General features: G+C 37.8%; 1 protein-coding gene across 4 annotated transcripts in view; it reads left to right on the forward strand.

Moving 5' to 3' along the window:
* LDAH (lipid droplet associated hydrolase) overlaps window positions 1-25,286 on the forward strand; it is a 103,405-nt gene that overhangs the window by 39,193 nt on the left and 38,926 nt on the right. For all 4 annotated transcript variants that reach the window (XM_051614492.1, XM_051614495.1, XM_051614494.1 and 1 more), the window contains one exon: window positions 3,070-3,239. In XM_051614492.1, coding sequence (XP_051470452.1) covers window positions 3,070-3,239 — 170 coding nt within the window. The remainder of the gene's footprint in view (window positions 1-3,069; window positions 3,240-25,286) is intronic.

Consider the following 25,286-nt stretch of genomic DNA (forward strand, 5'->3'; position numbering starts at 1 on the left):
AAATATTACTTCTGCAAGCTCTGCTGTCCTATGGCAACCCTGGTGCACAGGCTTGAGTTGGGTATGATCAAGTCCTAAACTCAAGTCTAGGCAAAGACAAGGAAGAAGAAGCCCTTATTTTCACTCAACTCTTGATTCCCATCCATATCCTTCCTGATGGTTCTTCCTCTGGCAGCAAAACTGGTTCTGAATAGGCACGTCTCACTGAAATCAGGAGCAGTTATACATGTTGCCCTGAATCTCTACACTGCTATTTAGTAAGTAACTAGCAATAAGTTAGATATCTAATGCCTTAAATAACTGAAACAGCTAACTGTTGTCTGCCTTAACTTGGAAAATGTCAGGGCTGGGCTAGACTGTCTTTGCTGATGTTTATTAATTGCATTGTAGCAATATTCAGCATCTCTTTTAGCAGATACTGAATTAATGTAGTGAAAAGCAGCCATTAACCTCATGAGATTGAACAATACAAATAAAAATGTGTTTGTTGCATGGTTTCTGGGGTCTTGTGAACCATGAAAGTTCTCTAGATTTCTACGCCTAGATTACCTCCTTTTCCCTTGCTCTAAGCTAGAAATAAGCTGAAATTCTTTTAAAAACACTTATTTTAAAGAACTAAAGCTATGAATGGAATGTCAAACTTTAGAAGACCTGCTGATAAATCACTGGATGTGGCAGTGCCTGAGTAGAACAGTATGGAAATGATAGCAAATGTTTACAAGAGAAAATTTACCTGCTGCACCCAACACAGGTTAACATACATATACTCATTGTTGCTGTATCCAGTGGTCCATCATATTTCTAGTATTCTGTGTTTTATATGTGTTAGATGTGCCCTTAATTAGACTTGCCATGTAGACAGCCCACTCCTACATGAGGTTAAGCTGCTGTGTAAATAAATAAAAAGTAGGAAAGACAGCTTTTGCTAAAAATAGAAACTAGGTTTAAAAACAGTGTTTTGGCCTTGGGCTTTTATTTAGGGTTTCAGAAAACAGAACAAGCTCTTTGTTTTCCATTACTTGTAGAAAGCATAAAAATAAAAATAGTACTTCTCATCTAATTTTGCATTACTTGAGTGTTTTTCAGTAAACCCCTTTTTCATTTAAAGTGCTATAAATTATGCTGGGATGGGATCATTAGCAGTATTAGTCGAAATACTAATTTAACTGAAGAACTTCTGTGTTCTGACCTCTGTGATAATACTTGAAGCTCAGAAAAAAAAGCCATCAGAGCACATTCTTGAGCAATGATTTTGTTTCAAAAGGTTATGTTTCATACAGATGATCAAAAAGGGAATATGGTACAGCCCACTTAGGCTACCAATTCATACTGTCACTGTCAGCCACCTGGTAACTTCACTACAGTAGCATTAGTAATTTTTAGCATTTGAGGTTACTGACCAACTGCCATAAAAATTACTATCTGTGGATTAAAAGACCAGTCAGTCTGTTAGTTAAACTGTCTTAACAGTCACAGGCCGTTGACTCCATAGGTATCACTTGCTCCAAACAGACACAAAACCAACTACATCTGAAATAGATCTATGATACTATCTTAACTTTCTCATACAGTAGTTTTTAAATGCATTTCAGTCTTTTTAATGTGTCTTTGCAGTGTCTCTGCCTGATGGATACTCTCTTCCACATCTATTTTTCATGCAGGGAACTAATGCAGAGAACACCAGAAGAAACCAAATGGGGAGTTAAACACCAAGTACTTGGTGGGCTGGTTAGGGCTGTGAGTTCACTGCCTCTGGTAGCTGCTCCTGAATTATTAGAGATGGGTGGCTTGTGCCAGGAGCCCAAATGCTGTCTAGGACCAGGGCTCAGTGGTGAGCCAGTCCCCATTGTGTGTCTGAAGCCTGCTGCCAGGAGATTTAGCTTATTCCAGTCTAAAGCTCCATTTCAAGTCATCATATAAGGAGTGTCAAAGGTCAGAGGATCAAACTTGAGTATGAAATTGAGACCTGAGATAACAGCATGGATTTAAGAGAGCAAGTGATACTAGTACCTGGACATTTCTTTTAGATAAGCAATAGGCATTTGTTCCTTCATGCTTTCTGCCTCTTTTCTGTCATTCCTTTTCTCAGTATTTCTTCTTACAGTCTTTTCAGTCAAGTAGTCCAGCTTGAACTGGAGCGGTGTAACTTTAACATAGCTTTTAGTTTAGTGGGTAGAGTGTTTTTCTAACAGACGAAAGAGCTTAGATTGGGGAACTTGAGAGCCATGTCACCCACCTCATGAGCAAGAGTTAAAGATTCCCAAAATGCTGTAAATTCTTACAGGCACCAGGTCATTCTTGCCTTGTTGACTGGCCAGGAATTGAATAGCAAAGTCATCATTATAAATTATTGCCCAGGCTCCTTTAGGAGGTTCCTAACAAAACAGGAATGAAATTGCACAATAACCTCGAACCATAAAGCTTTCACTTGATCTTCCTCTTTGTGACTGATTGACAATGATAAGAACCTGCATAAATGGGGATTGTTTATGTAAGTGCTAGTAGTCTGTGTTGACACATGCATTTCATGTTTTTCCTCATTCCATGGGACTTTTTTTGTGTGTCTTTATTTTAAGATAGGAGGTTTTGAATAACTGAAGGTTCTTACTGCATGATAACATGTATGACAGTTTGTCTTGGGTGAAGGGACTCATTCCTGGGCAGTACTGCTATTGCAGGTCTTGATATCTCAATGTAAAGTTGGATTGATTAAAGCTGATTCAGTGCCTTGGGTTTCATCTTGTTCTGCATGAAGGGATTCCCAATGCTGGATGCTGTGCCATGAAGCTCCCATGTGTATCCACATCCTTCTCTGGTTCCCCAGCTACACATGAGCCTTCATATCCTGTACATGTGATTCATGTCAGTCTATATTTACCAGTGTTGGTAGCTTAAATTTTTTTTTTTTTAATTTGGTGGGTTTGGGTTTTGGGTTTGGTTTTAGTGTTGGCTTCTTAATGTATTTAAATCAGAGTTTTCCAAAGCAGTGGGGGGAAAAAAAAAAAAAATAAAAAAAAAATTGAAATTTCTATAATTTAAACAAAGGACTTTTTTTCTCTTATGTTGCAGACACAGATATTAAGGAGCTAGAGGATGTTTTTGGACTTAATGGACAAGTAGAGCATAAGCTGAACTTCCTCAAAAACAATGTATCAAAAGATATAAAGCTGGTACTGATTGCTCATTCTATTGGTTGCTACATCACACTGGAGATGATGAAACGAGCATCAGAACTTCAGGTACATTCACCTTCTAGAATGGGAGTGTTATTACTAGCAAAGCAGTGCACATGCTTCATTTATGGGTAATGCCATGTCTTTCCTATGGAAGCTCTATTCTGCTGTACACAAACTTTAATTTCAAAGTAAATGAAAACATTAGTGACTACTCCTACTAACGGATATTAAAGTAGTTTGATGTAAAATGAAGTTCTGACTCTGAATTTGGATCCTTAAATGCCCTTGCAATATAAATAACTGCTAATGATGATAAATATATTTAGGACTTTCTTGTTGTCTTCTCATCTTTAAATAATTTATAAAGATATTGCAGTTACATTATGTTAGTAAATAAAAAATTAAGACTGGTTATGATTTCAATAGCAGCTATTTTTCTCAAGGCAAGCAGATTGCTGGCCACACATGGGGAAATGTATGTAAAAGAATCATGATATTAATTGTGCTGAGTAGTACTATGAAGGATGTTTTTAAAATGTGATACATATGCATATATCATTGCTTTTGCAACTCAGTCTTGGTTTGTGTAACTTGATGAGAGTGGGAGGAGTTACTAAATGTTCTTGTGTATCTTTGTATTTTTCTTTGTCACAGTGAAGCAATAAGAGGGCTGAGGCAGGACCATGTCCTTGCAACTCTGGAAGTGGCAAACTGTTAGTGCTCTACTAGCAGATGAGGAATTTAGAATATTGAATTTCTATTCTTAAGCATTCACTCATGCTAAGTCATTGCCCCTTCCTTGTCATTAGAAAATCTTCAGTGGAAGGAAGTGTAGTGCTAGCATAAAGTCTGTGTTTAATATATGCGTGAGTATGTTCTTCCACTTCTTCATAACCATTTCCAGTGTACATGTCACTCTTTTTCCATTAAAGAAAACAGCAACAAAAACCATGAAACATGAGGTTAGCCTGATGTATTTCCACGAGAACATTGCACTTTGTGATTATAAACAAGGGCATTTTTTTTGAGAGAGAGAACTTTTATTACTGTCCTATGTTTTCAAGAGGGAGTGTTCTAGAAGATACCATGTGCAGCAATTTGTCCAAAAATGTCAACTTTTCTCTGGTCAACAGCTGCACAGTCTTTATTACAGAAATTATTTTATCTGGTTTCAATTAAACTATGAATTGTTGAGTAATTTTTTCACACCTGGCTCACTGGATACTGGCAGCAGTTTGGAAACATGGGGATCTTTGGGACAGTTGTAGGCTGCATGGTGCACTGCATGCATGAAGTTAATGTTTGACAAGCTACATTGAAGATGCATTTAACAATAGAAAATATTTGTGTAAGCCAGAGTGTTGTGCAACCTTTGTCCCTTTGCCAAAAATAAGTTAACTGTTAGGTTTTATAACGTATGAAGTGTGATAATAAGAAACTTGTGTTTCCATCTCTTTCTTTATTTTTACTGGAATATTTGATTCCCACAAGATTTTGAGAACATATGTGTATTTTAGTAGCTAGATCATTTGATTTTATTTTTGTGTAGTTCTTGTGTGATACTCTTTTATTACATAAGTTTGGGGTTTGGTCTTAAATTCTTTGCTTTAAGGACCTTTGATTACTTAGAGTTTATTATTCTGAGCTAGAGGTTAATGTGTTGTACTTATTGTTTAGATAATTCATTAGACATTTAAATTTGGAGTGTATGTTTAGCAATTTAAACCTCTTTCATAATCTAACCAGATATAGACTAGATTATACCTCTCTTGTACAATGATGAGGGAAACTGCTGAATTTCAGCTAGCATACATGAAAAGGACAAAGTACTATCTCCTCTTTCCTTCTTGCTCTTCAGCTTTCAGTTTTGAATGCTAATAATTTCTTGGGCCCTTGTGCTCTCCAGATTAATAGGCTGCTGTGGACTTTTTTTCTTCAACATCTGTGAAATATGCTTTCTTATTTCATTACAAGAGAAATGAAAAAGGAATTGCTGGTTTACACCAGGATAAATTCAGTTTTGGACCCCATCACCCTTTTTTTCCTGTTGACTCTCAGGGAGGTTTCTATTAACCATTTCTTCAGGAGACCCCTTAATACAAACTTAGCCTTAGGCTGATGGCTTTAGCTCAGTCTGTTCAGTAGAGATGGGCTACAGGTTACATCCATACTTGAAACTAAGTGGGGCTACTACATGGATTTGGGTACTGGGCCAGCTGTGTAGTGATATTTTGGACCAGTCTCTAAAGACACTTTTTGGCCCAGAGCAACTCTGAGACAAGAGCCTGGCAAGGTTCTGAGCTTGGCAGAAGCTCAGGGCCATTCCCTGTAATTAATTTGGATCCCTACATTCTTGTTTTAGGCAGGTGGAAAGTCAGCCATGTGGACACAGAGCAGCCCATGCCACCCTGTTCCATGGCAGGCCCAGGGAATAGTTCCTGGCCATTCTGTTTGCTGGCACACGTGTGACTTTGAACATGTCTGTTCTTATGGTGGGCATCAAATCTTAAAAAGACATGCCACTTTGTGGCAAGAGGAGCATCCAGACTTTGTCAACCTGCTAAAGGATTTTGACACTGGGAAGGAAAAATATTAGTCAGCCTCACTGTGTGGAAAAAGGCAATAATGTACAGCTTACTTGGTACTTGGTCTTAACCATCATCTTCCTCACTCTTCATTCAGCCCCAGAATGAAAAATTAAGCTGAGTGACAAAATACTTTGTTGTTGGAACTTGAGCCTAACTCATAAAGATGCTCCAACCTCCAGGCATTCTCTTCTAAAATACAAATCCTTACTTGGAGAATTTCCTTGGAGGTATCACTGCTGAGTCTTTCCTAAAATAGTCCATTTAATCATTCATTTAATCAAAAGTTTGACATATTTTTTCCCTTCTGCCAAGAGCTGAACTGGACAAGGAGATAATTTAATTTTGCCACTGTTGGCAAATGCATAATTGGCCATCATAGCAAAAAAATCCCACCTGCTAAATGAGTTGTTTTTCACATCTTTTTATGTGATGCAAATTGTTACGTATGGGGAAGGAGAAAGGAGTTTGTAACTTGTTTTGAAATGGTTTAAAATTTCACTTGGACAAATATTAGATTCTCTCACTGCTGCCTTTCTGCCTCGAGTCAAGTTGGTTCTTTTGTCTCTGGTTAGTACTTAGTTCCTTTCTGTTGAAGTACTTGGAAATTTCCCTCTAACTTTAGTGAAAGTAGAATTAGGCCATAAGAGAGAGAAGCATGTCAGAATTCCTCTGCTAAATGATTTATTGTGATACAAAATTCAATGCAGTGACCCTTTACATCAATAATTTAGTTTCAGTTGTGTTGAAAGCTTTGTTATGAGTTTGGGAAGCACTTTCATAAGGTTAGGAGAGAAAAAAAATCACCATGTTTTTAAATATGGGTTTTCTACAAGAAAACAAAATTATTCAGTACAGCATTACTGGAAATCTGGAGGGACTATAAGGCTATGGAATTAAAAGGAGATTTTTTTATCAGTACAGAAGCTGTCTAAGCGTGTCTGACCTGCAAGATAAGGGAATCTTTTCAGCAGCATGAATGGGTGAGGGAAAGACTGTATGAAGGCAGTGACATTTATTCAGTTCCTGTTTTGCTGATATTAGAACCTAGACTGGTGGTATCATCATTACAGAAAATATCTTTTGAAAGGACACAAATTTAGCAAGTTCTAACATCCTTTGAAGTTCTAGTGCTTTTTGGAAGTAGAAAGAAAAAGAAAATATAAACACATCTGAGCTAAACAGGAATGTATCTTTTTTTTCCCTTTTTGAAAATGTATTTAACTTAATTCAAATGTTGATTACCTAAATGAGATGTCACAGTACTTTAAACAAAGACAGTTTATATAGCTGGGGAAATCATGGAGAAATTCTGATGGTATCACTGATGATTATAAAGTTCAAATATGCTTAGTGAACAAATAAATTTTTTACCCCCTTGCATGCTCTCTTCCAAAAATAACCTGATTTCATATCTTTTGAATAGTGCAGTGAGACTGAGAATTGAAAAATAGCCAGATTTCTAAAGAGAGATAATGTCTTCTCTCCTGTGGAGGATTCTACCTTGTAGACCTGTGTACCAGTGTGCAGTGTGACCAACAGCACAGCAGAAGCAGGACTGAATGTCCTTGGTTTGTGCAGCCTTGTTTGGATTTATCCTTGCTAAGAACTGTTGGCTCTTGCTTCCTTAATGGATGGAGTGGTGGGTGGAATATGGCTATATGGTTAAGTCTAGCAGTAGGGATCATGATCTAGAGAAACAGAATGGAGAAACATTATTGTTATACAAATTTCATGTTACTTGCAGGCTTCAATGATATAGTGCAAAAAAATTCCGTAAAAATTCAAATGGGTAAAAGACTTGGAATAGCACAAACCCAGTGACAACATTTGCAAAATTAATATGCAGGAAAAAAATAGATGGCTATACTTAGCAAACCTCACAAGGGAGTTAGTCCACATCTCAAATAAATGTGTGTCTTGTGAAGAGAGCTGCACATTTTTAGGCCATGATATAAAACTAAACCAAGTCTGATGTATTTCTCTCCTTCAGAACGTCTATGTCTGGATAAATGAGCTACATATTAAAAACAAAAACAAAAAATCAGCATTGGGCTGATACACACATACACCTTCATCCCCCTCTGGGTGTTGAGGGAACAAAAAAAAAAATAAAGACTACCACAGTTTTGCATAGATTTAATAGTGTGTTTAAGTTCAGCTGCCTTCAATAAGATGTGTGTTTTAATTTAACTTTATGGATGTTTCAAGTTGGTCACTGAATTGGACTATTTCTATCATGTACTTTTGTCAGTTCTCTCTATCAGTTATAGGGAGGTAGGGAGGTAGGTATGTAGATAGATAGATAGATAGATAGATAGATAGATAGATAGATAGATAGATAGATAGACAGACAGATAGATAGCAAGCACATCTTTGGAAGCATATACAAGGAAGCACAGGTGGTCTGAGCCAGCAATTAGACTGAAATTTGCTTTATTTGATGGTATACATGTGCAGGATCTGCATAATCCACCTTTAGCAGCTGACAAAATGCTGACAAGTGTGTTCTCTCAGTGATGCCTCAGGCACTATCAGTAAATCCAGTGGAGCAGCCAGTGAGGCAATACCAACTTGGTGCATATGCAAAGCTTGTGCAGCTCTCTTAATTGGAAAAGGTGAGGAGAAATGTAGATGATGAATTAAACCTGACCAAATAAACAAGATATTGTGTCTTTGAAGCATCAAGGAATTTTATACAAAGATTTTGGAGAGGTTTTGTTGTGTTTTTTTTAAAAAGGAAGAAAGGAAAACAACCTTCATATGGAAACCTTCTCTTCTTGGCGTGTGAGGCTGCAAAGCAAAGAGCAAATAGTGAGTGAGTTAATGGAAAACAAAGGTTTGTTACAGAGATACTGACTTTTAACTGAGACACTCAGAAAAGGCCACCAGCCTGAATTTAAAAGCTCAGCAGAACTTCAGAAAGCCATCAGTGAAAGACTGGTAACTATGGAACAGGGTTGAGAGTGTCAGCTCACCCAAGAGACCACTAGCAACCATTATGTCCACTGGCTTGATGACAGAACTCTCTAATCCTAACAGTCATGTTGTTTTCTATTTCTACCTTTCCCTGCCAAAAAAAACCCAAAGCAACAAAACATAATTAAAAAAAAAAAACCTTTAAAAAATACAAACTGTAATAAAATGCCCCAATCAACAGGCAGGCAGGATTTTTTGTGTAGCCCTTACTGGGCACCAGCTTTGGCATCGTGCTGAGGTGGCATGAGCAATGAATTACTGGCAAATAACTAAGTCTACAAGCTGAAATATGGCCATCAACTTGAGAATGGGTTTCAGTCATGCTGTGAGGCTACCTGAGCATTATTGCTTTGTGTCTGTTTGGTTTTCTCTTCTCTGCTTTCTTCTCTTAAGCAAAGAAATTAGCTTTTAATAATACATTGTGTAGTCTGTTACACGTGGGTCCGTCTTCTCACTCTTATGTTGGCCAAATACATTGTGGTCAACAGAGTCTAATTGCCTGCTAGTTAACAATCGGTTTTGCCTCTGAAGTGAGACAGCAGTAGCAGCTGAGTTGTGGATTTGCCTGGCTGAGTTCAGTATCTGACAAAAATATCTGTCAATATCAAAACTCAATGGAAAAAAGAAAACAAACAGCTTCAAGATTGCAATATGACAGCCTTAAGAATAGAAAAAAAGATATATACATTAAGTAAAACAAAATTCATTTTTAAATCCACTCATTTTGTATCTATCACTGTCAGTTTGTCTTATAATTCGATCCCTAAATGTCTCTCCTAAAAAGAGAAACAGAGATACTGGAACAGTAGCATACAGTAGGTGTTAAAGCTGTCTTGCCTTCCTGAGAAGCCTTTTGAAATATATATATGATTCATTTTAGTGCTGCCTTACACGTATAATGGAAACAAATAATGCGTTTCTGGGAAGTGCTGCCGTGTGTAGACACAGCACACCCTGTGTGGTGTTTGAAGTGGGTGAAGCAGGTAGATCTCACCTGCTTGATCCTAGAACTTTATGGGATTATTAGATGACATAAGGTTTTGTACCCTTCTGAATCAGGAGAGGATCAAACTGGTAACCAGTAGACAGATACTAGAGAGTACAAGTGTGAATGTGATGAAAACTGATGACTGGTGCAGTTCAAAGTCAGACTTGACACAATCAGCAGCAGTAATACCCAGCAGAACATAATTACCAACATGTGAATGTGAGTTTCTTTTTCTTAACACTGATCACATTTTTAAGAGTGAGGATTCAGAGTCAATAACAACATTGCCTTAAGATTAGCTAGTTTAGATCACTGGCCTTTAGTAAGAAGGCCTGAGGAAAAAGGGAAAAAAGTCTGAAGACTTTCTTAGGAAAATCTTATTGTGTTCATTATTTTTAATAAAACATCAGCTTCTGTCATCTTCTTTAACCTATGTGGTTTAACTCTCAGTTGAATATAGAAACAATATGAAAAACAACTTTTTAGTCTATGATGATTCCAAGTAGGGAAACGTAAGAGCAGTAATTTTGATTTCAAGACACTTGAATTTATTTAATAACATTGTGTTTATTTCACTACTAATGAAACATCTGATTTCTTTTCAGATGTATGTAGTCAGAATTCAAATAAACCTATAAAAATTGTTTTTTCTAGGAAGTGAAAGACATTAAAGTAGCCAAATGTACAAACAGAAAAGGAAGAAAAATAAACTGAAAAGCAGAATCTGTGATCATTCATCAAGAATCCAAAGTAAAACATGAGAATGAAGAGGAAATGAAGGACTAAAAATAAAAAGATGGCTAGAATGGTAAATGGCAGAATAACAGGATTTGTTAAGTACTGTGGATTTTTACAGTTCTGTTCATAAAATCTTGTTATTTTGAATCTCCAAAAATTTGGATTCATATCATAATAACTAAATGAAACGATTCTATAAAAACGAAGGAATAATAAACATATAAAGAAGTGAATTTCAAAAACAATTAGGATTTATAGCGTACATTTTCAAAAGAGCTCAACACCCTGTGGAAAGCCAGATTTCCCAGAGAACCTTTTAGGCTGGCTGGTGAGATCTTTCTGGAATTCTGGCTGCAGATGTATATGCATAGCACTTGAAAGTCAGAGACTTGTCTCTTTGGAGAGTTGGAAAAAATGGTCAAAATGCAGTATCAAGGTATATTGCACATTCCTTGAACTCATTTTGGTTTTCTACTCCAATTAATGTGTTTTTACAGGAGACAACAGAGCTAGAAATCAGTCTTTCTCATGCTCATTTACAATGGGGTAGATAAAAGGGGAAACAAGTTAGAGCCACTTGTTCATGGAAGGAGCATGTGAAGGGACATTGGGGAGTTTTTGAACGTAGACTTTGCAGATATGTAGTTAAGCTTTGAGCGTGGCTGTAACTCCAGTAACCAGAGCTGTTTCTAAAAGCTGTATATTAAATTACAGTTTTGCTGGCAATTGTGAGCCCTTAACAAAAATTTAAACTGCTTCATCAGCTCTTGCCTCTCCTTGCATGTAATATTTGCTCCAGCAGTGTAGGACTTGATTTGGGTCTTCTTGCTAGAAGAGGTTACTTAGAATCGACTTAGAATTTTAATGTAATTAAAAACATTTCCTACTCTGCCATATTGTTAATCTTTTGTTCCTCAGGGTTTACGATGAGGTCTACAGATGCTTGCTTTCCACTACAGTGGAAAAATATGTTCCTCTGCATTGGCTTCTGTGCTGAGGGTGGTGTGTCCTGGTGTGTCCTGTGTGAAGAGTCCACTGCAGGAGTGTAAGGAATCAGAAAAAGACAAACCTTACACAAAACACAGGATCTCTGAGCTTAGTTGCATATTCACTTCATTTAGGGCATTTTTAATAGATAAATTTAACAAATAAATACTGGGTAATTTTATTTTCCCTGTCTTTTTTAGTAATATTTTGATTACTGATTATTTTAGATGACTTTTTGCCAATGCCAAGAGTTTTTTTCGGATACCTGAGGGTGGGAGAACTAAATCAAGCCCTAGATTTCTTCTTCAGAATCACTCTCTGTGAAGAGGGTATCTTCAAAATTAAGTGTCATAGAAGTCCACTTCCTTTTCCATTAATTTCAATGTGTAAATATTTGTTTTATTTCTGTTGTGACATGTTGGGAAAAAAATCATTGGAGCTTGCCCTTTTATGTAGAATTCAGTGTTAAGTATCCATTTAAGTGGAAGTCCAGGAAGAACAAATGTATTTAGTAAACTTGTTACCTTGCAAATCCTGTAAGAAAGTTCAATTAATGTTAATGAAAATTTGCTGTGAAGCAGTTTGTCACAACATTTCTAGACACTGGAAAATTGTAAGATCATTCCATTTCAAATTCCAAAACGAAGCATAATTGTGAATAAGGGGTAGAATAAGCTGAGTTGTAATTGTTCTTGAAAACATTAAGTATCTGCTCTTCTTACTTCGAAGCAGCAGTATAACTGCTGTAAGTGTATTTTACTGAAATTAAAAGTATAAAACCCAGATCTCAAGAAATATAATTTGAATTGTGACACTGAATGGCAGCTGGTAGAGTTCAGATTTTTTTTATCTGGCACTGGCAATTGAAAAGTGTTGTCCAAATTCTTGTTTTGAGTTGCACTAAAACCCTTCCTACCCCATGACCAGTTTTATTTGCATAATAAAGTATATATGATAATTTTGCTTTTTTAGGAGATTCCTGCCTGTAATCCATTTGTCATAATAATTAAAGCTCGGAGCAGTCTATAGGATTGCAAGGGAAGGAGTTTTGTGTTTTTCCTTTATTATTTAAAATTCTTAAGAGTTCTGGGAAAGTCAATGCAAGGATGAAAAAATTAGGTGACAGAGAATTCTTCACTCTCTCCTCTGTCTTTTTCTCTTCTGATACCCTGACAAGACTTCAGAATATACATTCTATTTGAAACCTCAAATATTCCTTATTTCTTTTCTTCTTTTCACAAAAAATAAAAATATTACTTTCTTCTTAGTGTATACTTCCTGGCTCACTCATACTTCTGCTCTTTACTGGATCCACAATTCAGGAATTGTTCTGCTCTTCCTTCTCCAGAGTATGGCATTAAACAAGCCACTTAAAATTGTTAAAATGGTAATGGAGTGAGCCTCTTCCAACATTAAGTGTCAACTGAGCTTTCCTTATCTGTCTACTCATGCTACTGGCCCTTGTACCTATGGGCCTGGTTTGACTGGATGCCCTTTTGAGGGCTAACTTCAGTTAGAAATGTCCTGAATGGGACACTTAAAAACAGAATTCCAAGGATCTCGAGGCGCTGATGGAAAATCGTGGCCTTGCCTTTTCATCGGCAAAATTACATTATAATTGTAGGGCTGGTTTCTCATTCACCTTATGCAGCCACTTTTCCTTAAACTGAATGGATTGTCATTGAGATTTATTGGTAGGTCCAGCTGCACAGTGGTGACTGTGAAAGCAGTTGCTTCAAACTAACAGAAAACCTAATTCTTAGTTTTTTGTTGAGCCATCTCTCCGCTTGAAGGGCTTATTCTTGGCTCATCCTAAGTGGTAAGTCCCAGCTCATGTCCACCAGGATCCCAATTACCAGTCCCTGTGCTGCAGGGGTACCTGCAGATGCAGTACAGTGATCTCATGGGAGTGCTACACTGAAGAAAAAAAAAAAATCCCACCCTGCACTTCCAAAAGAAAACGGAAAGAATTTCTCCTGGAAAGTGGCAGCTGCGTTCTGAGATTCATGTAATGGGAGCAACTGAAAGCTTTATGGTGTGTAACTGTGACACTGCATTCCAACATAAGCTTCTCCCTGCCCTTCTTCCAACCAATAAACTGTTCTTCCTCTCTTTTCACTCTCACCCCTCCTAATCTTCTTCTGTTTATATGCTTTAATCATAATAGCAACAAATCCATCCCTGCTGGTATTATCACACCGTTGCAAATTTTGGCTGTCTCCTTTGGCACTTCCCTTGTAGATGGAATGATATTACCCACTTTGATGGGGCTTAATTCTCTATGTAAAATACTGCTCTGTCAATGAATATTTTCTCTATTAAACTATTTTCAGTCCAACAATAAGATACAGATTTTTGGGAGAACAGTTTTCTCGTTATTACCTTAACCCATAAAAAGGCTTTTTCTTTTGTTTTTTCAAACATTTTGGGCAGGTCTTCAGTTACCCAAATATTTGTAGTTCAGAGTAATTTGCATTTCAGCCCTTTGAGACTTGTAAATGTAATGAACAGTCTGTGTGTTTAATATTTTTAATATTTTTAATAATTCTCAAATAGTTCAGTATGTAACTGACCTGTTGAGAAGCAGTTTGCAGTGTCTCTTAAGAACACTTCTGAGTTCTAGTCTTTTGTATGTTTAGCAGAATTCTGGGCTTCATCTGGAAAAATTCTAGGAGTGCTCCTTACTGGAAAATCTTTCAAGTAATGTGAAACAACAGATAATTTTTTCCTGTGCCGTGACCCACTTGTAAGGTGAGGTGTGGATAGTCCCTCTCCCATTGCTGTTATACAAGTTCCAGCATTGGAAGTCAGGTATTATGGAAGGTACTAACAACCTTTTGAAAGGTATGATTGAAAGCATATTGAGTTCAAAGGGAACTGTCAAAGGTCTCAATTCACTTCTCAATTCAAAAGGTGTTCTGTAACTACCACGGTTAGTGTTTTAGGGCAGCCGTGGTCTTCATCTGTCTGTCCAAGAATAGGTAAGAGAATGTGGGCCCCAAGGGCTGAGCATGTTGTGTCTTTGGTGAGATCTTCATAGACTGCAGGCTGTCATATTTAATAACTGAAAAATCAAGCTTTTGATCAGAATTCATTCATGGAGCAGAATTAAGGCCACTAGTTTCAACAGGAGCAAGATCAGACACCCAGCCATTCAGTAGGTGGAATTACAGAGGACCAGAAGCATTCCCAGAAGCATTAAATGGGATATCAGGCATGCTGCAGTCTCCTTAGGGGTCTATCTTTTTTATCTTTTCTCTGCTTGTCAGTGGCCACACTGTTGGCAATGGAATTTCTTACTCTTAGAAGCTGAAGTTAGATACTCCCAAGATTTACACACTTCTCACTTCCTTGCTACTGAAAGATACATCCTGAGTTGTTAATTAGACTCTGCAGAATGAGCTTTAGTGAGCTCCTAGTAACATTACACGAAGTTTAACACTGCATAACTCTGATTATGATTCACATTTTAAAAGTACTCTTCATCTATAAGGCTCAGAATCTCAGTGGAAAGTGGCCTTAAAGTAGACATAAATTTAGTCCCACTTCACCTTGACACAAATGACACTCAGGCCTTCATGCCTAAGGGTCTAATCATTGTACCCACATCCTTGCTCTGGAGGCTGCACTTTGAAATACATGCACATTTTTATAAAAAATGCAGGTCCTTAAATTATGTTTCCATCCAAGTAGAACTGCCAGGAAGGACTAAAGGCTTGGGGCATTAAAGACGTACTTCAAATAAAATTGGATAAGGTATGTTAAATAAAGAGGGTGCCAGGTCATGGGAAAAGCTTGTGTTCACTGTAGAGGGTTTTGAACTGATGAGAATATTGCCTGCTCTTTATATGATCAGGTAGAATCTGAAAAAAAAACCCCCAAAACCAACCAACCAACCAAACAAAATAATAATAATAAAAAACCAAACAAACAAAAAAACAAACCAAACAGAACAACAACCAAAATAAAAAAAAAAACAACAAAAAAAAAACACAGAAGAAAAAGGAAACACAAGTTTTCATTCATTTGAAAAATGTGTGGTTTATATATTGTTGAATATAGTGAGTCAAATTCAGATATTGAAGGAGGTGTAACTTGTATTATAATATTGGATATATTCAGTGTAAGAAACTTCAAGTTAGTGTGAGTGATGGACGGACAGACCAGGAGAAAATGCATTTTTTTAAAATGCTGTGGAACAGGTACATGATGATGGTTGGATTTGGTGATCACAGAGGGACCTTTCCAACCATGACTATTCTGTGATTCTGTGAAGCATGTATGTGAAGTATCCTGAAGAACTGAAACAGGTGATACTTTATGTGTTTGTGCAAATCAAAATAGCTAAAGACATTGGATATATGGTTGTCTGAATTTGTGTTACCTTGAATCCAGCCTGTTGTAGCCTCCAAAGTTCTCTCTTTTGTAGTTCAATGTGATAGAGACAAATCTAAGCTGACCAACTCCCTTAAGGTCCGTGACAGTTGTGACATTTTATAGAGGTGAGAAGGGGTCTGCGTGGATTGCACCTGTGGCCACAGAGAAACAAGAGTGGTGACTCTCACATGCTTTGCTTAAATCCAGGATAGGGGGTTAATTGAATGTCCCGTTCTATTAGACTATGCTATAAGCAATTTTAACAATGAAAACATGAACCTAAGTATGAAAGAAGAATACATCAGATGCCAAGAGGCAGAGACATCCCTGACATCAGACAAACGGAAGCAGCACTCAAACAGGAGACAGCCCTTGTCACACAGCCAACCTGAGCTCAGGGTGTGATGCAACACAATATTCAGGCAACATCGTGTTTTTAAAAGTCAGTTATGAATTTCTAGTTGCTTCACTTTGCAGATCTCTAGAGAAGACATGGATTGGAGTTTGGCTACCACTTCTCCCCTGCCACAGCTCTTGCTGACTGTGCTCCAGTTTGACCTTTGAGTGACAATCTGGCAGAGGTATAAGAGCTAGAAGGTTGAGAAGACAACCATGGCAGCAGAGTGCTTTAAGGAGGCAGCCTTGTCTGTTGTACACATATTGTAAGAGTTGAAAGTCTGGGCATGTGGGAGAGGGACTTAAAAATGTTATCTTCACTTTTTCCATACTTGCTGTTTCTTATACATCTCTTGTGCCATATTTGCACAGATAAGGTCTAAGAAATGCCTGCTTCTCAGTTCATGTGTGGGGTAACAAAGTGTACAGTAAAGGGCTAGGGGTCTCCATCAGTGCTCTTGAGAAGATGAATGGCATGTATCACCATGGACAGAACTCACAGGCATTTTAGTTCAGCACAATGTGGTTTATAGGACTGAAAAGCAGTACTATTGTACAAGGTAATGTCTAATCAGCTGTGTTAAAGAAAGAGGAATTCAGACTGAAATACATAGAGGGAAGGGCTAGAAAGCTAATAAGGAACCTAAAGTGATGGAGGATCTCAGCATATCTTGGCTCATTTAACCTCACTAAACAGCAAATGTGTATAGTGAGGGCCTTCTATAGACATTACAAGGAGTAAATACAGAGAAAAAAAAGAGTTGTTCTATTAGAATGCAATACTTACAAAGAATCAGGTGGATATAAATAAATGCAGATATTAGAAACAGATTTCTAGACAAGAAAATATTAAATCTGAAGTAATCATCCAACTAAGAAGGAGCAAGAGAACAATATTGGTTTTAATGAATGTGAGTAGTTGATGGAAAATATAGTAAAAAGTAAGAGAGTATGTTTGTTATGGTTGCTGTAGTTTTTGCACCCTGTATAATTAGATAAGTTCATATATTTATGTATTTTAAGTGTAATTTTTATATATTTATGTATGTATTAAATTTTATCATTAGCATAAAGTATGTATTATATTTTAGTACCTAAACTCCCCTTTTGGATTTTCCCATAGTTGTCCAAGAATATTTTTTTTTGCCCTGACTTGGGGTATAGCTTCCTGTGGCCTTGGGTACCTTCCTTGGAAGCAGTAAAGATTGACCAGAGGTAACCAGTATATACAGTGTTCCCCGTAATACTGAAAGCCTTGTAGATGGCAACTGGTGTGTCTTGTTTAAATGCTGACAATACAATTCATCTAAGGTTTGAAATCACAAGGGAACTCTCCATTGGCATTAATCTCTGTATTTTCTTTTGGTAGCATTTTCTGTTGGCTTAAAAAAAAAGACAAAAATCCTTTCCTGAGATTTTTTTAGTATTATGAGTTATGTCTGTTATGTCTGCCATCTTCTCATTCTGGATCATTGGTTTGGGGGGTTTGGATCTATTTCCAAAGCATAAGAAAATATATCGTTGGGTGCTGGAGGATTTCTTAGGGCTTGATGGGAAGGAAATGCAGAATGGTCATGGACTTGATTTAATGATCAGCCTTGTTCTGGAGTGTTATAAGTTTCATTCTTTAAATTAGAGAGAAATACTAGTGTTCTAAACTTCATGTTTCATTCTGATTTTTTGGAGTAGAGGTAAAGACTTTGCAATAAGATGTAAGAGGATATAGAGCTCCTTGAGTGAGTCCAGAGAAGGGCGACAAAGATGCTCCAAGGGCTGGAGCAGCTCTGCTCTGGAGACAGGCTGAGAGAGTTGGGGTGTTCAGCCTGGAGAAGAGAAGGCTCCAAAGTGACCTTATAGCAGCTTTCCAGTACCTGAATGAGGTACATATGCTAAAACTAGTGTTTAAATTATTTTTCTTTGTAAAACAAACCAGAGCCTGTCCTGTGGCTTTAGGCAGTAGGTGGCAAAATAGAGCTTATGTTCAAAGAGTGGAGCTTCCTCCTTTCCCCCTAGCCCCAAACATGATTTCTTCACACACATGTATGAAGAGCCCTTCCTGCTCTGCACTATTTTATAACTATTTTATAACAGGGAACATTCTAGCTTGCTTTGACCAAAATCATGCCAGAGAAAATACTGAAAAAGGTTTTGTTTCTGGAGCCGTAAGTCCTAGTCCAGTTTAGTTGACCAGTATTGAGACTGTGATGCAAAGTGGAAGCCACCATCACAGAACCATAGAATTGTCATGGTTGGAAAAGACCTCTAAGATCACAGAGTCCAACCATCCACCAGGAGAAGGAAAACAAACAAACCAACAAAAAACCCCCAAAAACCCAACAAACAAAGAAACAAAGCCGACAAAACCACAACCACATACCCCACAAAACCCACACCACCACACAACCCACAAAAAAACCCACCATGCCCACCAGAGCATGCCCTGAAGTGCCACATGTACACTTCTCTTGAATAACTCCAGGGTATCTTAGGTGATAATTTTTTTCCTACTAGTTCCACCTCTTTCTATTTACAGAAGGCATAAAGGGGAAGAAATCACATAGGGTAGTCAATAATCAGTGCTTCTGATATGTTAAGTGGAGGTTATTTCTGTACTGATACCATGAGGTAAACTGTTTGTCATACTCGTGTTCTGGCCATAGCTCAGCTCTGCAGATGAACCTACTTTTCTGTGTTAATGAATTTCTCTTTTAGTGTAAACCAGCATTAATATTGATGTCACCAGTGTGCTGGATGGGGATCTCTAGGCATTGCTATATTTATTCAGCAAAGAATCAGAAGCATGTACCTGGGCAGTGTGTGTACATGTGTTGGCCTTGGCTTGTGCCCAAGGCAGTACCTAGACCCAGCACCTTAGAGGCAACCACATAGAAGCTGTCAGGCAAAATCCAATCCAAAGTTTACTTGGTAAATGGATCTTATTGACTGCTTGCACACTTCTTTGCTTAGTTCTTAAATGAACATTTGATATTTACTAATGTTCTGTTTCTACGTCACCCCTGTTTGGGTCCATATCAATCTAAAAGCAAAAGAAAACAAATAAAATCCTGACTCTGGAATTATGTTCATCTTTGAACACATTGCTCTATCTTGTTGCATTTATGCTAGCATGCTCTTACCTACATGAAAAGGCTGGCTGGGTCATTGTGTGCTTTAAAGGTGGCATTAAGTGTGGTTCTCCACTGAACTGTAATTTCTTCAGATACTGTGAGAGAAATTCTCCCTCTGAACATGTGCACCTCCTCCCTGTGCCTGCACAGCCCTGCACGTGGCAGTTCCCTTGAAGAGCTCAGTCCTTAGCTGGCTCCTCAGTATGCCTGTGAAAACTCTACCAGAAGTTCCTGTGATCAAGAGTCTTGATCACATCTGTTCTCAAGCTATGAAAACTCAAATAACCCTTGTCAGGTTCAGCTGCTAGATACTGCCATGGCGCTGCCAGTGGCACTCAAAAAGTTTGTTTTTCCTAGGGAGCAAGAATTCCTTTAGCCCATCAGAGAAAATTTAACTGTGTTGGTATTGCAACAACACCTTCACAGAGTTGCAGACACTACTGTGCATTTCTTTGGAAAACACATGAAGCTCTGCAGGAAGCAGATTATGCTCCTCGTATACAAATAAATTTCACAAAAAATGTAAAGTCCTCCTTTCTCTCACTTCCTGTCACAGATTGTTTTGTAGCACAATGTAAAGTCTGGAGTGAAAGAATAGAAAAGAATTCCATTAATCCAATGCTGAAGTGAAAATTTGGGCTCTAATAAATAGGAAATGTGGAAAATTTAAGGTAAAAGCATGAAATGAAGTGCACATGCCCCTGTCTCGCAGCAGTATGTTGAGAGGGGGCATTAGAAGATGATAACAGAGACTCTCTTGAAGCCACTAACAAACTAGGCCACCATGACCACATTTGTGGTAAAAAAATACAAACTTTTCTACATAATGTTGGTTATTCCCTTTTTTTTCTTTTTGTTTACTTCATTGTTCTACAGAAACAGTTTAGTTACCCAAAAAAAAGTAAACTTTAGTTAGAGCAGAGGATTGCAACTTTTACCATACAGTTGCTTTAAATCTTCCTCCTTTCACAATGTATATTTCAGGTGAAGTCATCTAACTCAGCTTATTTGTCCATGAAAGTCATGCTTGGTCTTCTCTTATTGGGACTTCATTCTTATAAAGCACTTGGAAATCTTCAGTGGTGAGATTCTCTATTAACCATGTTTGAGATACCTGTTCTGTTGCCTATTTAATACACCCAAACATTCATTTGAGATCGCAGCAGATCCATAAGACAAAAGAAAGCACACACAGGAAGTTCTTGCTTCATACCAGGAGTGAAATAATTTTTTGTTCGTTCTTTAGGTTTTTTTACTGTCATGAAATCATGCAGGTTTGTTGATACTGAGCTGTGACAGGCAGCTTAATGATAAACCAAATGCAGAAGAAATTGTTCAAGATTTTAAAATATAACTATATAATATGTATTATATTATACTATACTAGATACATAATTCATGAATGAGCAAAGTGATCTGGCAAGTCCAGAAAGTCCCACCCTGGTGAGCAGAAAGCCCAGGCCAATGCTGTCTGGTTTGTCCTGTGTGTTTTCTTGGAAATCTGCTCAGCACAGGTGTGGTAATAAAGGAGGGAATACTTCCCTGACCCTCATTGTTTTTCCTGCAGGTTTCTGCATACTGAGTAAAAGAAATGGTGATTAATGTGGCACTCCATGTCAAGGGTAGACTATAGATTACCATTAACTGCATCATTATGATATCTTGAAAAGTTTACTAGGTTTCACCTGACAGATAATAGCTTTTTCTCTGCCAACACAACAGAGGAATAATAAACTGATATATGGGATGAACTAAAATCTATCAGAAGAATTGTTATTTGTGACAAAGAAAGAGCTGTTGCTTTTTGGGTTTTGGAGGAATTCTCCATAAAACTTCCTTGCTTCCTTGGTGGTTTTCTCTCCAGCCCAGTGATCTGGTGCTGGTGCTGGAGTGGGGTGTGTGGCTGCAGGGCCCGCAGGGCTGTGCTTGGGAGCTGCTGCGCTGAGCGTTGGTCGGTTTTACAACCTGAGCTGGTTGCTTCCTTGCTTCTGCTGCTGGGTTCATCTCTGCCACTTCCCCACAGGCTCCATGTTCCGTAACAGCACAGGATCTGAGCCTGATGTTCTCTTTGGTGGTGGTCATTACATTTACCATTCCTACTCCCCCGGTGATGAAGAACAGATTATTAAATAGGAGCAGATACTTCCCCAAACCTTCCCTGCTCAAAAGTCAGTGTGAGCCTTCAGCAACTGCTGCTTCTGCCATTAAAGCAGAGTGAACTAGCAGGTTATTTCTGAGGAAGTTTCACTTTCTGGGATTGTGGAAGGGATATTTTCTTCAGTGGGTCAGAGTCTTGTAGTTTTACAACTTCATTAGAGAGACCTGACCATGCCTTAGAGGTGTTATGGCCAGGGACAGTCTATCCCTTGAGAGCCAGGGTACGGGGCTGATAAAGTCTGGCTGGAATGAAAGAATTCACCTACCTGGGGTCTCTGCTGAAACAAATCTTTTGAAAAGGCTCCTGTTCATTTCTGTTGGTCAGTGTCTGCCTTTTCACCTCCTGCCTGCTTTCCTCTCCTTTTTTGTTCCTCTGAGCAAAACGTCACTCTAGATTAAGAGCAAGTGCACGGTGTCAGCCCTCTCCATTTAAACATTTTGGTGAAATCCTTTGCTGAGGTGGTTGGTACTATTAAAATGTGCAGTGATAAGCAACAATTTGTTGTTAATTTGTCTTTTGTACTCTGTTCTCATTTTAATTAAAAAAAAAATAATAATAATAAATTCCAGCTGTTCTTGTAGTTCCTAAAACATCTTGACGTAACCATTATCCAGGGAAGACTTGAAGGTACTCAGTTGTCACCTTCTCATCTTCTTTTAGGTAGATGAAAAGCTGGATAGAGAGCCCAGATGTACAGGAATGTGTATATCATTTCTGTAGGTGGTTTGGAGGAAGACTGTTGTATTCTTTACATTTATATTAAGCAGTGATCACATGAAGTAAATCATAATTATTTAAGAAATCTGCCTAAACAAAGCTCTTGGTCAGTGTCCTGCTTTCAGGGAATGGACATGCAGTATTCTATACCTTGAGAGCTCAGTTTTCCTATGAAGTAAGTAGCTTCTCTTCCTTCTGTCTTGTAAAATTTACTCTGCAGGTCATACATACCTGGAGTTGATGGACTGACAGCCCAAGGCTCCAGACTATATAAGCAGTGACAAAAGTAAAAATCAAAAACTCCTCACACCTTCTTACTGTGGGGTGTGCTGAGGGAATCAAGGGCAGAACACATTGTGGTTTTAGGCTGATCTGTTCTCTGAACACATTCTCAGACCATGCCCTGATCATTTTTTTCAGTGATTCCACTCAACTAGGGACTCGGAGCTGCCTTGGCACCTACATGGAATAATGTGAAGGGCTTGCAGGTAGTGTTAGCTTGTTGTTGTTAACGAGATGTACAACTTCTCAGACACTGCACATACTGTATTCCCTTGAACCATTCAGGTCTTGAGCCCTATTACAGAGTTAAAAATTAATGCTGAAAGTAGAAGCAGCTGCCTGGTGACTAACCCAGAGAGCAACTGCGCCTTCCACATTGAACCCTGATGTCTGCGTCAGCTGGAGTGTTGAAATCTTGCAATTTAATAGCATGTTCAATAAATAACAGTTAAATAGGTTGAATGGCAGTTTTACAAATACTGTTTATTGTCACAGTAATCAACAGTGAGAATTCCAGTGCAGTGTAAGAATATATCCGCCGGTTTTATCTGGTTGACTGAAGAAGACCAAGGGCAAGTGATTCGACCCACAGCTCTCAGCAACCCGTGGGCACAGGCTGTGTTTGCCTTCCCTAGATTCACTGGCCAACTTGCAGAAATCCCCAGATCCACTAAGTCTCTGAGAACAATGTCTCTGCTTCCCCAGCTCTCTCTGATCCCATGTGCTTAACCGATAAAAATCACTGGACTTTGAATTGGGGGTAATTTAAACCAGGTGAATCTGGATTCCTCTCTCTCTAGTTATGTTTAATATTTTTATACTTTGGCTGATTGTTATCACAAGAAACTTGTATGGTTAAGTATGCAAATGGTTTCCATAAATAAAGGGGTCTTTAACTTTTACCCATTACTTGATGGTATATACAGTGGCATTTATAGATGGGACAATACCTGGTAGTTATGAGAGGCAATGTCCTCCATCTTCAGAATGACTGGTCTTATAATAATTCTGAAAGTGGTAACTTGCATATAATTCTGTGCCATCTGCTTTATTTCAACTAGTGTAAATTGCATATAGATAAGATCCTGGCATTTGAAAAGTAAAAAAATATAAATTAAGCATTTGAATCTTATTTATTTCCTTCATTTTACCTGTATCTTTCTACTCCTTCACCTATCTCAAGACACAGATATGACATACTTTTTTATGAAAATGTGGTTCACTGTAGTAAAATATGTTTAACCTGCTGTATCTGCAGTTACATTGGAAAGAAGTTGAACTACATCTTTAAACAATTTAGCAGTCAAATGCGCATTTCAAAATCCTGGCTTGGGAAACTAGCAGCAAAATAATAAATAGTTGATAAGTGTGTGAAAAATATGAATTCTAGATTTCTCTATTGCCTGCAAAAGAGGAAAGAAAGAAAGAAAGAAAGAAAGAAAGAAAGAAAGAAAGAAAGAAAGAAAGAAAGAAAGAAAGAAAGAAAGAAAGAAAGAAAGAAAGAAAGAAAGAAAGAAAGAAAGAAAGAGAAAGAAAGAAATTAAATAAAATTATTCTCTATCTTAAACAACATCTTTTAAAACTGCTGTGCCATTAAAAAATGCAGGAATGCATGGGACATTATAACAGCTTTCGTGGTTTGTCCTTATTCCTCCAAGGTTTAGCAACTTCCCCCAGTGGTTAGTACATCACTCCAAGCAACTAATCCTGTATCTATAAACTGTAATGTCAAAGGATTAATGTGTGCCTGGGAACGCAGGTCAAATCTGCTTTAGATCACAACAGTTTGAGTTCAGCTCCTAGCTGAAGTATCACAAAACTACCATATAATTTAGTACAAGTCTTGCATTCCTGTACTTCAGCTGCTGATTGCCTTTAATAAAAAGAGGCCCAGGATTGATTTCCCTGAGAATGGCTTTTTCTTTGTCTAAGACCAAAGTAGTATCAGCTGGAAAGTAGAAGGATTTCTTAAAATAGCTCTGTGTTATAAATAGCACTTTCAAAGTCTGCTTTTGAAATATCGTGGAAAATACAGTATTGCAAGTTACTGATATTTCCTGAATTACTTCTGTTTGCTGTGTTACAGTGCCCAGATTCTCTGAGCATCTCATGGTGGCATGTCCTGCCTTCCCCTGCAGAGCTGCAGAGACTAGTGGTGCTGCACACAGATGCAGTGGCACACCTAGCTGAGCCTCATGTGACACTGAAGAGAATTATTTTAAAATACTTTTTACAAAATTAGTAATTTAATTTGTGCAATATGTAAAATATGTGCAGTAAGCAGACACAAATATTACTACATCTATTTTATCTAGGTTGAGACACCAGCAAAGCACAGCAATTTATACCTTATTATCTGCAAATGTCATATCCAGAATCTCTCTTTATTTTTGACACTTCTGTGAGGTGATTGAGTGGCTTGGAGGGTTTTTCATATATGAACTGTAATGCATTTTTACTTTCAGGAAAAAGTGGTAATAACCCTTTTAGAATATTTGTGTGTTCTTAACATTGAAATATAATTGAGAGTACGTCTAGTAATTCACTCTTGCTTAGTCTGGGTTAGTTTTAAAAATTGTACTCTAGGTGACCCTGCTCTGGCAGGGGGGTTGGACTAGATGGTCTTTCGAGGTCCCTTCCAACCCCTAGGATTCTATGATTCTATGATTCTATGATTAACTTCATTCTATTGTAAGGCTACAGTGTATTCTATTATCATGACACTAAATAACTACCAGCTTTAGAATATGTCTACTTCATTATAACATATAAAAA

Source organism: Apus apus, chromosome 3 (genome assembly GCF_020740795.1).
Source record: "Apus apus isolate bApuApu2 chromosome 3, bApuApu2.pri.cur, whole genome shotgun sequence".
Lineage (NCBI taxonomy): Eukaryota > Metazoa > Chordata > Aves > Apodiformes > Apodidae > Apus > Apus apus.